Source organism: Curcuma longa, chromosome 11 (genome assembly GCF_044706935.1).
Source record: "Curcuma longa cultivar G26 ecotype Majalengka, Jawa Barat chromosome 11, ITB_CL_G26_1.1, whole genome shotgun sequence".
In the NCBI taxonomy this organism is placed as follows: domain Eukaryota; kingdom Viridiplantae; phylum Streptophyta; class Magnoliopsida; order Zingiberales; family Zingiberaceae; genus Curcuma; species Curcuma longa.
Window position 1 is genome coordinate 21,905,904 of NC_133871.1, and position 16,586 is coordinate 21,922,489.

Below are 16,586 nucleotides of genomic sequence, written 5' to 3' on the forward strand. Positions count from 1 at the left end.
TAAATAAAAATCTAGGATTAAAATTGTTGATGCTCGACAAAAATTTGGAAGAGAAACATTAAACATCTATTAATTAAGCAAGTGCAATGCACAGCTAGCAAGGATTTGAAACCAAAGATAGAAATTTGGAAGAGAAATTATCAAAATGAATTAAATTTTCTCTAGCAGGCGCTGCTTCCAAACCATCCCTTAGTGAAATCCATACCAAACACAACCATTAACGTGTTTATCAACAAAAGATTAGATCCCACTTCCCACCCCAAAGCTGAAGCATGAGAAGTTTAATTTGACACGTGAAAGAAAGAAATAGAAGGATTAGATCTGCTCATCCACCCGCAGAAAACTCACCGGCATCACTTGCAGCGCCAACGTTAGGCTCTTGGTACGAGGTAAACCCGGGTCCGCACCAACGACCCGTCCGCCAGCTTAAAACCGGGACCAACCAGAAAACCCACCACAGACCCAACCGGCGCTCGCCCGCCCGGGAAACGGACCACGCTCTCCATGTAATGCGGGTGGAACTCCGCCCCCCGGCCCGCTTCGAAGTGGGCCGGTGGCGGGTCCATCGCGAAGGCCAGCAGGTGGAGCAGCCACACCGCCTTCGCCAGGCGGAGGAACTCCCCGTAGAACTCCGTCCGCGGGTGCGCCCCTGCCATCACCTGCCGCCGCTGCTCCGACCCGCCACCGAACAGCGACTCCTCCATCTTGGCATGCACGATGGCGAGGTATTTGGCGGCAGCGAAGCGCCCAAATGGGCAACCTGGAAGGACGCCCAGCAGCTGCTCCGGCTCCATTCCCCGCATGTCCCGGAACTGCGCGAAGCAGTCGCGCCGGAACTCCGCCGGTTTGATCAGCGAGCTAAGCGATCCCTCGAGGTAGAAGGTTTCGTTCTCGAAGCCATGGAACACCTTCCGGTTCACGTACGACTCCAGGGCGTACTTGGCGTGGCGGGGCTCCAAATTGGAGGTGGACGGACGGCGGTCTTCGGCGGCGTCGCTGCCTCCTCCTTCTATGACAGATCGGACGGCTGCGGTGACGTCCCAGTGCGCGGAGCGCATCAGGGAGAGGAGGTGAGCGGTGAAGGACTTGGACGCTGATTTCACCCGTTCCATGCACATCTCGAACAGCTCTGGCGTGGGCGTGCCCGGCGCCCCTGTTCAATCGACAGAAAAGCCCTAATTAGAGGCGGTGAGGGCAACAAAAGGAGCAAAATGGTACATTTCGACGAACCAATGGCGGATGCGCATCCCACCCTCTTGCTGGAGTAGTGACGCCCTTTCCTTCCCAAGTGGTCGAGTGCGATGGAGTTCCGGAGCTTCTCCTTGAGGCTCTCCGCCTCCGCTTCCTTGGCCTTCAGCTGCCGCTTCAGGTCGTCGATCGCCGCCTCGTAGGGTGCCACGGCGTCCTTCAGCGGCGGGGTGGTCTGGCCGGTACCTGGGGGACTGAAGCATTCCCGCCGGAAGCGATCCCTGAGCCTCCCCAGCTTGCGGAGCTCGACCACCACCGCCGCGTCCGCCTTCCGCATGTTTTCCAAGTCCCACGGGCTGTGCGCCTCCTGGAGGCCCACGTAAGCCCGCTTGACCGCGGACACCGCGTCGAACACCTCGTGCACGAACGCCTCCATCTCCCGGACCTTAACTTTGTGAGAATCCTCAGGTGCGGCGCCAGCGCGATGGCCACCGTCCTCTTCCCAGATCTTAAGTCCCTGCTCCTCCTCGTCGACCTCATCCTTCTCCTTGGCCACCCTCTTCCCCACCTCACTCCGAGTCCGATCTACTTCCCCCTCTTCGCGGTCGCTGTCGCAGTCATCGAGCACGTAGCCTCCCGGTAGACGGTGCGTGAGACAGGAGGAGGCGACACGTTGAAGCAGATCGGAGATGGTGGTGACCTTGTTTGCCATTGCCCTACTCCAAACTCTCTCCCTGTGCTACTGCATTGCTAATAGCTGTAACAAGTAGAGAAAGCCCGTTGCCAGTTACCTGGATGAAAAAGGGTAGATCGACTAATCAAAGGTGTTTGTTCTTTGTGCGTGCCGAACAGATGGGTGTAGGTGGCGTGGCGTAGTGCGGAAGGTGCTAGATCACGGTCCCGTGCCGTTCCACAACGCGTTGTGGACTGGACGCCGGTAAATAAGTCGAACCGTCTCCATCTGCGATGCATGTTGACTCGAGATTAACAAAGAAGGATACGGACGGGCCAGTGTTTAATTTAATGCGGCGCATGTTCCTTCTCGCTCATCACGAAAGAATCTTACGGTGGTGGTTCGTCATCTGGCAAAAACGACGGCAAATTTGGGAGTTCATCGATGGAACTTGCCAAGATTCCAAGAAGATTAGTTGACCTCACCGTGCAGTGCACCACCATTCCAAGAAGATTAGCATGCCAAGGCTATCCTCCCTTTTATTTTACGTATGGAAAAATTGTCATAGGTCATTGATCACAGTGGTAGCTAAATAAAGAAGAGGAAAGCCTAGGCTTGTGGCTCCATCTTACTTCTAGTAAATAGATGAAGTGCATGATTGAAGCTTACTCTTGTCTAGTTTTTTAGGGGTTCAGAACAAAAGATAAATGTTAGAAAGTCCGTTTTTTTTTTTCAGGAAATGTCCAAAAGAGCGCCACAGCAAAGACGGATGTGACACTGGACGAAACAAAGCAACTAATAAAATATTTGTCTCAAACTTTATTTATTTATTTATTTATAGAAAAGATTAAATCTGTCACTTCAACGATTTCACACGATTGTAACGACCGCCCTTCTTACCCCTAAGGCGATCCGTTACTTATACTTGCTAAAATCTACTATTAATTTAAAATTTCTTGCTATGTGATAGTTGAGTAAACACATGCTCTCAAATAAGTAATATAAAGTCTAACCATAATAATAACAATGACCAAACCATAATTACAATCTAAGAGCATGGAGAAGGGAGTAAAAATTCTAGTTGCACTAGTATCAGTCGACTGAAACACTGGTCCCAGTCGACTGGCAATATAGCCAGTCGACTGCAGTCGACTGCTACCTCGACCCATGGCTTCTGTTCGAGGCCTTCGACCCACTGTTCGAGGCCAGTCGACTGACTAGTCGACTGGACTCGACTGGAAAGGCTTCTGTTCGAGGCCAGTCGACTGACCAGTCGACTGGAACTCGACTGAAGCCTCGCTCGAGCCTTCTGTTCGCTCCCAGTCGACTGACCAGTCGACTGGTCGAGCGCCCAGTCGACTGAAAATCTGTCTCAGTCGACTGGGGTTTCTGAAATCTGAATTTTCAGATTTCAGAAACGTGCCAAGTCTATTCTACTTCGTACCAAAACCCAATAAACCTATAGTTAAGCTCTACCACAGGTATTAAATGATTCTAGACTATTAAACAGATATCTGCATGACAATTAAACATACTTTAGCAATTTCTAAACATGGATTTAGAAACCTAGACATTGTATCAACTTGGCATTAAAACTAAGCAATGCTAGCATCTGAATTTATCCTAAATAACATGTTGGCATCAAAATGGTTCCGTAACTTCCAACCTTACCTTTCACTACTAATTAGCATGCTATTGTAATTTACCAACTATCAAATAATGCATAGAACTACTATAGTTGTTAACATTCGAAAGTGCGGAAAATAAACAACTCATAAAGACTAGTCTTTAGCATTCTTAATGATGCAAGTTCCCAAGGCTCTTTATTCTATGTTCCACCACATCACACACTTCGCATCGTCTCTGCCGCCTCCGCTACTCGAATTTTCCTTTGCCCTTATCTGCAGTACAAGGAAAATGAAACTATAAGCATAAAGCTTAGCAAGTACCATCCTACTCACAAAACGATACATATTTTAAAATCATGCTTTTGAAAAATATGAAAAGAAACATCTTCATGCTTGTCATTTATTCCTACTGAAACATATAAGCTAGACAAATATCATGGCATACTCATCATAACAAGCACATGAACTAAAATCATAAACTGAACTAAGCTGAATCTTAAAAACTAATTTCACTTCAAGTTAGTAATGAACTTTTGAAAACTTATACATATAGTAAGTGAAAATAGTAATCATCCTGCTGTGGGCCCGGCATTGTGCTAACTATGCGCGCATCCCTAAATAGATCCGAGGTAGCTAATCCCGAACCCATTAGGGTACTACTAGGCGATCTAGGGCCTAGGGGCGATCTAGGAGCCCACCCATGGACGAACTCGAGTCCAAGCACATGCCATAAAAAGTAAAATACTTTCTTTAATAATTCTTTTTCTTTAACCTTGCATATACTAGGCGATCTAGGGCCTAGGGGCGATCTAGGAGCCCACCCAATGGACGAACTAGGGTCCATAATTACTGAGGCAAGGTAATCTATTTTCATAAACATGTTATACATGCTAAAACTTATACTTGAAATTCTTGACATTTTCTCAAACACCTTACGTGTCTATAATTCTTTTCTTGCTTTAAGGACACACCCTAGGCACCTGACATGCGTCTAAACCCCAAACTAGAGGGGGAAGCACATCTAAGCCCATCTAGAGGTGCCCTTAAAATCTGTAAGAGAAGCTAATCTCCACATACATACATAAATTTGTGAATAACTAAAACTATGGATTTTATGCATACGAACGGAGCTACTTATACTGCAGGTGAGAGGTACTTACATCCTGCGCTAATTTCCTTACAATTCTTCCGTTAGAGTTTCGGAGAAGAAGATCTTCTCGGCGATCTTCCTACGTCTACGCGTTCTTCTCGCGGAGAGGAGCGTCCTTGTAGAAGAATCTCTCCGGAAGCCTTCCTTGTGATCCTAGGGGACGGAATCCTCGTTCTTCGGGTTTGGGCGCCGAGAGGAAGAAGGAGAAAAGAGGGGCGACGGCGTTCTGGGCGAGAGGTGAGGAAAGGGTTTTCGAAATAATCAAAATCCTCTCTTAAGTCTCCTATTTATATTAAGTGATTCCTAGACCTAACTCGCCTATAAATAAAATTTGTTTCCTTTTTTTTAGCACACCCCTTGCTGGGGCCCCTTGGTCATTGGAAATATTTTAAGAGTTGCAGATTCCTATAGGTTCGCGGGTTCAAATCTCGCCTAGGACATTTTACTTCCTATTTATTTTTGCTACTTCCGCTAATCCAAAAATTCCAGAAAAATATTCTAAAATTCTAGAAAAATCATAGAATATTTCTAAAATTATTTTTGAGAATTTTTGGGCGTTACAATCCCCCATACCTTATAAAAAGTTCATCCTCGAACTTAAAATAACTCTGGGTATTTCTGCCTCATACTATCTTCTGTTTCCCAAGTTGCCTCTTCTGCTCTATGATTTTGCCATATGACTTTTACTAATGGTACTTCTTTGTTCCGTAATTTCTTAACTGCTCGATCTATTATCTGAATAGGTCGACTATCGTAGCTTAGATCTTCGCGGATTTGTACCGTCTGTGGCTCTATCACCTGGGTGGCATCTGGGATGTGCTTCTTCAGCATGGAGACATGAAATACATTGTGGATAGCTGACATCTCCTGAGGTAGCTCTAGCTCGTAAGCTACTTTACCAACTCTTCTAGTGATAAGGTATGGTCCCACATATCTGGGACTTAGCTTGCCCTTTTTCCCAAAACGCATTACTCCCTTCATGGGAGCCACTCTGAGGAATACTGAATCCCCAACCTCAAACTCTAATGGCCTACGCCGTGTATCAGCATAGCTCTTTTGTCGGCTTTGAGCTGTTTCTATTCTCTGGCGGATCTGCTGTATGGCTACTGTGGTATCATCTATAAGATCTGTCTGTAGGCCTAACTCTTGCCTCTCACCACCCTCATACCAGCAGATAGGAGATCTACACCTCCGCCCGTATAAAGCCTCGTAGGGTGCCATGCCGATAGTGGCCTGATAACTATTGTTGTAGGCGAATTCTGCTAAGCACAGGTATCTACACCAACTGCCCTTAAAATCTAAAGCACATGCTCTGAGCATGTCTTCTAGAACTTGATTCACTCTTTCTGTCTGACCATCTGTCTGAGGATGGAAAGCTGTGCTAAACTTCAGTTTGGTGCCCAGTGCTGTCTGTACGCACTCCCAGAAGTGCGAAGTGAACCTACTGTCTCTATCTGAGATGATAGTCCTAGGGACTCCATGTAGTCTGATAACCTCCTTGAGGTATAACTGAGCTAGCTGTTCCATGGAATAGGAGATTCTGATAGCTAGGAAGTGGGCAGACTTAGTCAATCTGTCAACTATTACCCAGATTGCATCATATCCATTCGTTGTTCTGGGTAATCCCACTATAAAGTCCATGGAAATATCTTCCCATTTCCACTCTGGAATCTGGATAGGCTGCAGAACTCCACCTGGTCTCTGATGTTCTGCCTTAACCCTTTGACATGTCAGGCAGGTACTGACATATCGGGCGATGTCCCTCTTCATCCCAGACCACCAAAAACGTCCCCTGAGGTCTTGGTACATTTTGGTGGAACCAGGATGCATCGCATAAGGTGATCCATGGGCTTCCTCTAGGATCTTCCTTCGTAGCTCTTCTTGGTTCGGAACGCATAAGCGGTCACCGTAGTACAGTGCCCCACTATCTGATAAGTGAAACTCCCCATTTTCTGATTCTGCTATCCCCTGCTTGATTTTCTGGAGGTCAGGATCTTGATCCTGTGCTGTCTGGATGTCTTCAAGCAGGGTTGACACTAAGGTCAAGGTGGAGAGTTGCCCGACTATAATTTCAAGTCCGAACTCCGATACTTCTTTCTGAAGGGGCTGTGCCATGGAAGATAAAGCTAGTAGGGCGGCACTAGATTTCCTGCTAAGTGCGTCTGCCACCTTATTAGCTTTCCCTGGGTGGTAGAGGATGTCAATGTCGTAATCTTTGACCAGTTCGAGCCACCTGCGCTGCCTCATGTTCAGATCCTTCTGAGTAAAGAAATACTTCAGACTCTGATGATCTGTGAAAATCCTACACTGAGCTCCATATAGGTAATGCCTCCAGATCTTGAGAGCGAACACTACTGCAGCTAGCTCAAGGTCATGAGTGGGGTAGTTCTTCTCATAATCCTTGAGTTGTCTAGAGGCATAGGCGATAACCTTGCCATTCTGCATCAGCACTGCTCCAAGTCCTAATTTAGAAGCATCACTATATATGTCAAAGCTGTCAGTGGTCTCTGGAAGAGTCAGGATGGGAGCACCGCCCTAAAGAAGGCGATGAAGACCACGTCGTCGCTCCCGTCGAGGATGAAACTGGCGCCGCCTGTGTGTTATATTGCGCCGAGATTGGGATTCGGAGAGGAGAAGTTGGGTGGAGCGGCAAGAGAGGAAGAGAGATGCAATGGCAGGTAAAGAGAGTTGCGAGAGGGGTGGGAGAAAAGGAGAGGCACGAGGTCACAGTCCAGAGCAGACGGTTGGTGATATCCCCGAAGCAGACCGCGGACCACACGATAAGAAAATCCTCGATATAAGATATCCTCAAAGATAACACTTTTAAAAAAGCATTGTCTTTGATAAAAAAAAGCGCTAATAGATAATGCTTTCTGAAAAAATATTATCTTTGATTTTTAAAAGAAAACATTTTTTACTGAAAAGGTTGTTAAACAAAAAAAGATAATAATTTTGACAAAAAAATATTACTTTTCTAGCGTTGTCTATTCAATATTTTCTTGTAGTGTGTCAAATGAAATATACATATGTATCAAAAAACTTACGTTCATACAATAAAAAAATACATCTGTCCATCAACATAGAGCATCAAATAATAAATCAAAACTCCCACTAAATGGGTATTTCATTCATATAAAGGACCCCGATACTCATCACATGTTGATGAAAAACTTTAGGCAGCAAGACCTTGGTAAATGGATCCGCCAATATAGAATTTATCTGAATATGTTTTACGAATACTTAACCACTCTGTACTCTCTCTCTTTGATGTTAGATACTTTATGTCGATGTACTTTAACTTTGACTAACTGCGGTTGTTCTTAACATAAAATTCTTTGACTTTATTATCACATTTGATCCTCAATGACCTATCAATGCCATCAATGATCTATAATGAGGGGCTATTAGCGTTTGCTTGATACTTTTCCACAAGATAGTCCCTCTAACAAGCATGAAGATATAGCTTAAAGTGATCTTATGTTATTCAAGCATCTAACAAAATCGAAATCTAAATATTCACTCACCTCCAGATCTGCAGCCAGTCAAACTATGGTTAGTCAAATATTCTCCATGAAAGACATGAGAGAAGCGACCTAAATCTCCGGATTAAGATCTATAGAGATAGACCGAAAGGTTGCTTGGTCTTTCGCAGTCTACATAAATAGACAAGATGCTAAAAGTGGTTTAGCATGCTTGAATCCGAGAAAGGATCACCTTTCGAAGTCTACGTGTCCACGGACAAGAGACCAGAGGATTTACATGAGTGTGATTCCTTATGCTTCGACAAAAGGATCAATCATGTATGCTATGATGTGTACGAGGCCCGACGTATCATGTGCTCTGAGTGTTACGAGCGGATACCGATTAGATCCAGGAATGGATTATTGGGCGGCTGTCAAGATAATTCTTAAAGTACTTGCGAGGAAATAAGGATTTGGTCTTGGTATATGGAGAAGGTGATATGGTTACATGCAGGTATACGGATACCGGCTACCAGACAGACCAGAATGATTCTGAGTCTCAGTCTGGGTACATATTCACTTTAAATTATGACGCAATAAGTTGAAAGTGTTTCAAATAAGACAACATTGCAGCTTGTGAAGCAGCTAACGAAGCGGTTTGGATCAGGAAGTTCATCACTGAACTTAGAATGGTTCCAACCATTGTTGAAGCATTACTTGCTTACTGCGACAACAATGGAGCAATCGCACAAGCGATGGAACCTAGGTCTCACCGTCGATCCAAACACGTGCTTCGGCGATATCAATAGATCAAAAGATCATTCGTAGAAGAGAAATACAATCGAGAAGATTCCCATCGAAAGGAACCTTGCGGATCCTTTAATCTCTACCTCAAAATAAATTTGAGGAACAAATAGAGGCGCTTGATATTGGATACCAAAGCGATTGGCCTTAGGCCAAGTGGGAGTCTGTTAATTTGAGGGGTGTCCTAAGGCAATCGCCTTACGGTTATACTATTTATTGGATAAATAGCAATTCACTATTTGAGTGCACATTCCATATGTGTTTGATTGGATCTTAAACTCAAATACTGAATGTCCGCAATACGATTCATAGCATGAGAGAATTTGTGATTGGATCACAACTAGTGAGCATCTCTACACGTGTAATTATGAATGTATTGAAATTATCCCTAGTCGAGGAATTGATGAGCACGGACGTCATCGATTCTGTCGAGACTAGCACGTTTTGAACTCCTTGGTTAGCCAAGCAGCTGATCTCACTGCTGTCAACATTAGATGTTGAGAGTTAAACGTGGATGCTGGTTAAAGGTAACCAGTTCATTGGAGTGACCTGCCTTGAGACTTCATATGGTTCTATATATATGTCAATGAAGATCTCAATGCAGCTTAAGTGCGAGTTTCCTTTGACTTATGGTATTCAAGTCACCTTGGTCATGGAGGCTTATACTTTGACATCTTAAGCAAGCATCTCCGAGGAGGTGTGGACCCGAGATGATTGGGTATAAGTCGAAGTGTCCGAAGGTGTTTGAATAGCCCACAGAGGATTCACCGCTCCTTGGAAAAAGGAGACGTATACCTTGCGGCCGCTTGTCAGGATTGTTACTAAAAGTCTTTGGCCAAAGCATTACATGTTAAGAGTATGGTACTCTTGGATACGTGTACGAGTAACTTGAATCCACAGGACAAGAAAGCAGCTTGGGCTAGGTGTGACATAGTCAGCCTAGTGGGGACCGACACATAGACCATGTCCTAAACCAAGCGGGTATAAGACGGTGAAAGGAACGAGACACGATTCAGTGTAGCTGCTGAAGGGTTTAGAAAATGTTCTGGAATCAATCATTAATTTTTTGATCAATTGGGGATCATGATATACTACTAGGTGTCACTCATGATCGTTCTGTAATTAATGGTTAATTACGGACGACCAACATAACCGGGAACCTATTGGGTCACACGCACTACAAGTTCTCCGAAGGACTTAAAACGAGTTTGAGAATTGGATTCTCAGAATGAGAGAAATGAAATCTGGTTGGACAAGACAAAGGACAAATTAATGGAACTCGTCTTGCAAAGACGAAATGAACGAAACTGATTTCGTTCAAATCAGAGGTCGTTTGGTTAGTGAACCAAATGATTCAATTTTGAACCGAATTGAACCAACTTGGTTTGGTTCATGATGGAAGAGGTTTTGGTAGAACGGTTGCAATGAGAAGATTCGTCTTGAGAAGACGAAACAAACTAAACTGGTTTGGGTCAAATCGGAGTTCGTTTGGTTAGTGAACCGAGCGAACCAAATTTAAACCCGGTTTGCTACAGTAACCCGGTTTAGGGTTTTCAGCTGGCCCAGTTTGTTTGAGTTTTGTGGTTCTCGTTTTAAAGAGGAAAATCACTGTAGCTTCTCATATATAAAGGAATCGCGATTAAGGTACTGTTGATCTCCTTCTTCGCGAGCTGCCTGCGCAACCACGCTGTGCCGCCTCCCTCTTCCTTCGATTCTGGTTGCCGATCAGATAAGCGACGCGAAAGCCATCGAGGAGAGCGCTGTTCATCTTCTTCAACAGAGCAGCACCGTGCGGTCCGCCGCTTCTCCCGATCGTGTGAGGGCGTCACCGGATAAGGGGATTCACCATCGCCGATCGCGTGAGACGCGATCCCATCCTCCGGCCTATCGCGGAGTTCCTTCGGCCGATCACGTGCAACCCCTGTTCCTGCTTCTTCTCCGGAGCTGTGACGCCGCCTGCCAGCCGCGATCGAGCCTCCGTCAGGTCGCGATCCAGCCCCACGATACGCCGCCGTCTGCCGATCTTCTCTGCTTGCCAAGCCGCCGGAGAAGCAAAGGTTTGAGCGCTGAAACTTTTCTCCGGTGTCCCTGAGGCTTCCTCCTCCGTTTGGCAGCGCCGCCCGTTTGAGCGCTGAAACTTTTCTCCGGCGTCCCTGAGGCTTCCTCCTTCGCTTGGCAACGTCGCCCGCTTGGAGGCGCCGCCTGCTCTGTTTGGTTCCACCAGAGGCACGGGAGAACATCGCGAGAAATGTTCTTGCCATCTGTACTGCCCACGGTGCCGTGAGGAAGAGGAAGAAACAGTCCATTGTTTTCGGCCGTGTAGAAAGGAGAAGAAGATCCGAATGGCAGACCCATCTTTGTTTGGCCATGTGGACGAATGCAATATCGAAGCAACCTTCTACGTCGGAAATAGTTTTCTAGCTAATAGGTTGCTGAGATTTATCGTTCACAGAAGCTTACGAAGCTTCCGGAAATTATTCCATCGTGATCGGGAAAGGTTTTCGATCGTTTTGTCCATTATCGACGGTCAAAGATTGACCATCGGTAAACTACATTAGGAATACGATTCTCGATGATAGTTAAAAAGCCCCGAAACGATCGCGACACACGTTGTTGCGTAGTTTTCGGAATAAGGCTTCTCTCGATTCGATCGTCATCGATCATCGACTAGTACCGAAGACGATGACGCGACTCGTGGCTTCCGAAGCCGTCTAGACGGGAGCTTGGCGTGGATCACCAGTAGAGGCAGGACTCCGACGAGGACCGCTCGATTGATACCAACACTGCTCAACGTCATCATCCATGAGGTACATGTTTAGAATAATCTTTTATTCTGTAAATTTTATTTATGCACGTAGAATAATTGTTATTCAAAAAATTTTAAATTCCTGCCATGTCTTGTACTTGTTATTACCTGCTATGCATGCGTGTGTTGTTTAATAATTAGTTTTAATTATTTGTTTATTTTCGCTGTGCACGTTTACGAAACGTGTAGACACGCGCATTGCACCGGGACGATCCCAACACATAATGCTAACCATATACAGAACAAGTATGATAAACTTGCTTCTACTAAACTTGACATATATCCATTGATCAATGGGGTTCTCCTTAAAACCAAATAAAGTAACAACTTGATCACATTTTTAGTACCACTAACAAGACACTTGGTTAAAGCCATAAATGGACTTTTTCAGTTTACATACTAGGTTATACCATGTATATAGTCTCCTCAATTTCTCCATTGAGAAATATAGTCTTTATATCCATTTGGTGTAGCTTTAAATCAAAATGAGGTACAAATGTTATATTATCATAAAAGAGTCTTTTATCGAAATAAGAGAGAAACTCTCCTTGTAATTACTATCATTCTGAGTGAATTCTTTGGCAATAAGGTGAGTTTTATATTTTTCAATATACCTAGCAAATCCAATTTAATTTTAAATATTCATTTACAATCAACAGGTCTCACTCCTATAAGTAATTTGATAAGTTTTCAAACGTCATTATCTACTATAGACTTTAACTCTTCTTTCATAGCTTCAATCCACCTTTTAGTACTAGGGCATTATTTGATTTCTTAGAAAGATATAAGATCACTTTCCAATCCTATGTTAAACTCATGCTCTCGGAGATAAACACAATCACAAGAAATTGAGGATCTCCTCTCCCTAATAGATCGTCTTAAAGACACTTATATGTTTGAGGTGGTTGAGATATTTGCTTAACCATTTGAGGCAATACCTCAACCTAAATGGAAACTTTCTCCAATTGTATTGGGGGTGACACTGAAATATCTTAGTTCACTACACTACTGGATGTGTAATATTTATAATGTAGGATATAGATGTCATACTACGACTTATTACACTAGTAGTAACCACAGTAGCATTGTCAATACTTTCCTTCTCAAAAAATATGTCTCTAATCTTAATGCTCCCATTGTTCTCACTAAATTTGATATTACCCATTTCGAAAAATGAGCTATTTGTGGGGTTATAAAATTTATAGCCCCTACACTTTTCAAAGTAACTTACAAAATGATAGTTAATAATTTTGAGTCAAATTTCCTCTCATTAGGACTGTAAGGCCTAGCCTTAGTTGGACAACTATAGATGTATAAATACTTAATGCTAGGCTTATTACTCATTCACAACACGTATGAGATTTTTGACACTTTTTTACTAGGTACTCTATTCAATAAATAAACTACTATCTCACCTCATAAAGACTATGGTAAAGAAGAAAACATCATAATACTTCTTTATCATATGTTTTAGGGTTTGGTTCACTGCTCAACTACACTATTTTAACTAGGAGTCCCTAGTATGGTTGAGGGACAATACCGCATTCGGTAAGGTATTGTGCAAAAGGCCCAAGATGTTATTCACCTAATTCGTCAGATCTACCATAGTATTCACCACATGATCAGATCTTACAGTCTTAATCTTCTTGCCTAGTTGATTATCAACTACTTTGAAAAGTTTAAACATGTCCAAGGATTGCGAATTATCATGAATAAGGTATAATCATATCGTAAATAGTCGTCTATGAAATTGTAGGTATTAATTGTAAGACATCATTAAACTAATTTGCACCCTTATTCCTTTTGTTATTAGTTTTGCTTTAATACATTTAGTTCATATTTCAAAGTCTGACAAATCAGGAAATCAAGAATTCTTTATAATATTAACTTTTCTAGATGTTATTTGAATGTGTCTTAAATGCTTATGCCACAACATGGGCGAACTTCCATTAGTCAAATTTCACTTTGTACCATATATATGCATTATTTCATTGTCAGTAGAAGTTATGGTGTTTAATCTGTATAACTTATAACCCAAGGAACCAATACTAATCAAAACTAAAATTTGAAAATATTAGATACTCCATTTTCAAATGAACAAGAATAACTTTATTTGTCCAAATAAGAAATAAATATTAAGTTTCATCTTAAAAATGATACTATAAACATATTTTTCAAATCCAAAAATATATTAGTTCCTAGATAAGCCTAAAAACACCTACCGTCTCCACTTTAGCCTTTTTATCAATTCTCATATAGATGTGTCTTTTACCATCAATTGACAATACAGGCTTTTGAGACAATTTTACATAGTGATACTTATATGGATAATAACATCAGTATCTATCCACCAAGTATTGTTAGGTATAGTAGTCAAATTAACTTTTGAACTAATAAAATTAAGACATATATCCTTTTTAACATGCTAATTAGCGTATTTAGGGGCAATCCTTCTTCAGATGATCTTTCCTATTGTAGAAGAAACAAGCGGGTTCTTGATCTTGTTTCTTTTGCACTTTATGCCCTGAAGCCCTAGATGTTGTATTTTATTTATCTTTACCCTTATTATAGGTCCCTTTTGATTTCTTAAAACTATTACCAATTAACGATAGCATGTTATTAATGTTGGTAGTTATAGATTGCATTGTAAAATGAAAGAGAGAACAAAAGCTCACATTATTGCTAAGAACATAGATAGATTATAATATATAATACATTTAATATGTATTTATAATTATGTATGGGCCTTAGATGAGATACTAAGTACAACATCACATTTAGTCTTTGGACTAGAATGTAATTTGTTAATGATACTCAATTTATAGCTTATGATAGCCTTCGTTGGCCACATAAAGTGTTTTCCTTTTGGTCGACATATTATATGCATAACTTATAAAACCACCTTTTATATAAGTTATTTCTATATGCGTCTATGACTTACAAATCTTAATCTTCCACACAACATTCCTTCCTTTATATGTAAATCACCTTTAAATATATATCTGGCATAAAAATACTTTTTTTGAACCAATTATTTTTAGTATAGATATACATGTACCCACAAAAAAATGTACTAAACTATCTAATAGTTTTCACTTTGGTGATAGTATTATTTCAATTTAGTAACAAGTGTGTAGATAAATTCATAAGAAAACCTGGATATATTGATTACTAAATAACAGTCGACTGTTCTCTAATAGCAAATGATTACTATGATAAACAGTTAAGTGACCAGTCGAATAGAAAACTTTCTATTCTCAATTTTTCATACAATAGTCGACTGGTGATGATACCAATCGACTATTCATAATAGTTGAGTGTCCCAATTGAATTGTAAATCTTTTATTCATAAATATTAATTTAACAGTCGACTGATCTTACAACAATCAACTAGTCAAGTGCACAATTGAACTGTAAACTCTCTGTTCACAAACCTTAGTTTAGTAGTTGATTGATCCTTATAACAATCAACTGATAAGAGATTAGTCAAATGCCTCAGTCAAGCTACAAACTTTTTATTCGCAAACCTTAGTTTAGCAGCCAATTGATCCTTATAGCAATCGACATATAAGAGATTAGTCAGGCTACTATAAATTTTTTGTTCACGAACTTAAGCATAACAATCAATTGATGTGAAATCAGTCAAGTGCCTCAGGCAACTCGCAATATTTTGTTCATGATTTTAGGCACAACAGCCAATTTCCTTGTTAAAGCAATCGACTAATAATGACTCAACATGATTTTTTGGATCAAACATAACAGTTTCCACAATGAACAATGGTGGTTGTTATTGTTCTTCATGTTCTTCACGAAACTTGAGGAAAATGAAAAGATGCCTAAATCTAGGTTTTCTTTCTATATTTTCGATGAACAATTGTCATTTCACAATAATAGATCGAAATCTATCACAAAACTAATGAAAACTTTAACCCACTACTATAAAATCGATAAAACAACCATGACTCTGATACCACTTGATGGAAATATGAATCTATAGCATCTAAATCCAAAGGAATACAAATCAATTCATGCATCAAGATCTAGTTTCATCAAATTATATAGCGAAATAAACACAGTAAAATTAACAGAACTTGAATGTAGTGGAAGTGCTTTCATAGCGTCGTCTTCTCTAAAATTCAAAGATCCTATAGAAAATAAGAGCGGATCTTCCATAGGGTGCTAGGGTGACGATGCCATATTTTCCTCGCTAATGGGAAGTGTGGAAATCTATTAGAATACCTAACCCTATGGGGACCATACCCTATATAGTAATGAACTCAATTTTATTATCAGCCTATCATTAATTGTTGGTGGAATCGATCGATCTCTAGTCAAGGTTCACCAGATTGACCAAATCTGAGTTGACTCAAGTTAGAGTTTTGATATTTGATCAATATGTTAGTTGGTTGAGTAAGACGTTAAGTAGGTCAAGGTTGATCGGGCACTTGACAGTCGATCAATATGTTAAGTTGGTTAAGTAAAAAGTCAAGTAGATCAAGGTTGACTGGATACATGACGAGAGCATTGTTTTGACATCATGATGAGTTACATGTGTGGTTTTTATAAAGATAGCTTTTTTATATCATGTGAGTATGGATTTTATATGAGACAAACAAATTTTAAATGTGGAGGGAGATTTATATGTGTGAATGCTTGTTTTTGTGGGGTTATATATGAAAAAAATGCTTATTGAAAAAAATGTTTCTCTCAATGTCAAAAAAATCTCTCTATGAACATAAAGAAAAAAAAAGAGAGAGGAAAAAAATATTATTTTTACACTTTGGTTATGGAACGGCTCGCTGTCTCCTGCTGCAGCCTGCTACTTTGGATCAACTCGATCTTAATCCTTTTCTTCAAACAGAATCAATTACTGCCA

At 41.5% G+C, this 16,586-nt stretch overlaps 1 protein-coding gene across 1 annotated transcript; it reads right to left on the reverse strand.

The window, feature by feature from the left end:
• Positions 1–192: 192 nt before the first annotated feature.
• LOC141841540 (protein GRAVITROPIC IN THE LIGHT 1-like) lies at positions 193–1,986 on the reverse strand. The gene is made up of 2 exons (XM_074729709.1): positions 1,231–1,986; positions 193–1,153 (listed from the first exon to the last, which is right to left on the reverse strand). Exons 1-2 carry the CDS (start codon positions 1,898–1,900, stop codon positions 372–374), a joined length of 1,452 nt encoding a protein of 483 aa, XP_074585810.1. The 5' UTR covers positions 1,901–1,986; the 3' UTR covers positions 193–371.
• Between the last annotated feature and the right edge of the window lie 14,600 nt (positions 1,987–16,586).

Excerpts from the sequence above, each read along its gene's own strand:
- LOC141841540 (XM_074729709.1), bottom strand. The coding sequence starts at position 1,900 with ATGGCAAACAAGGTCACCACCATCTCCGATCTGCTTCAACGTGTCGCC. Across the intron at positions 1,154-1,230 it reads GGGATGCGCATCCGCCATTG|GGGCGCCGGGCACGCCCACG; the intron begins GTTCGTCGAAAT and ends TCGATTGAACAG.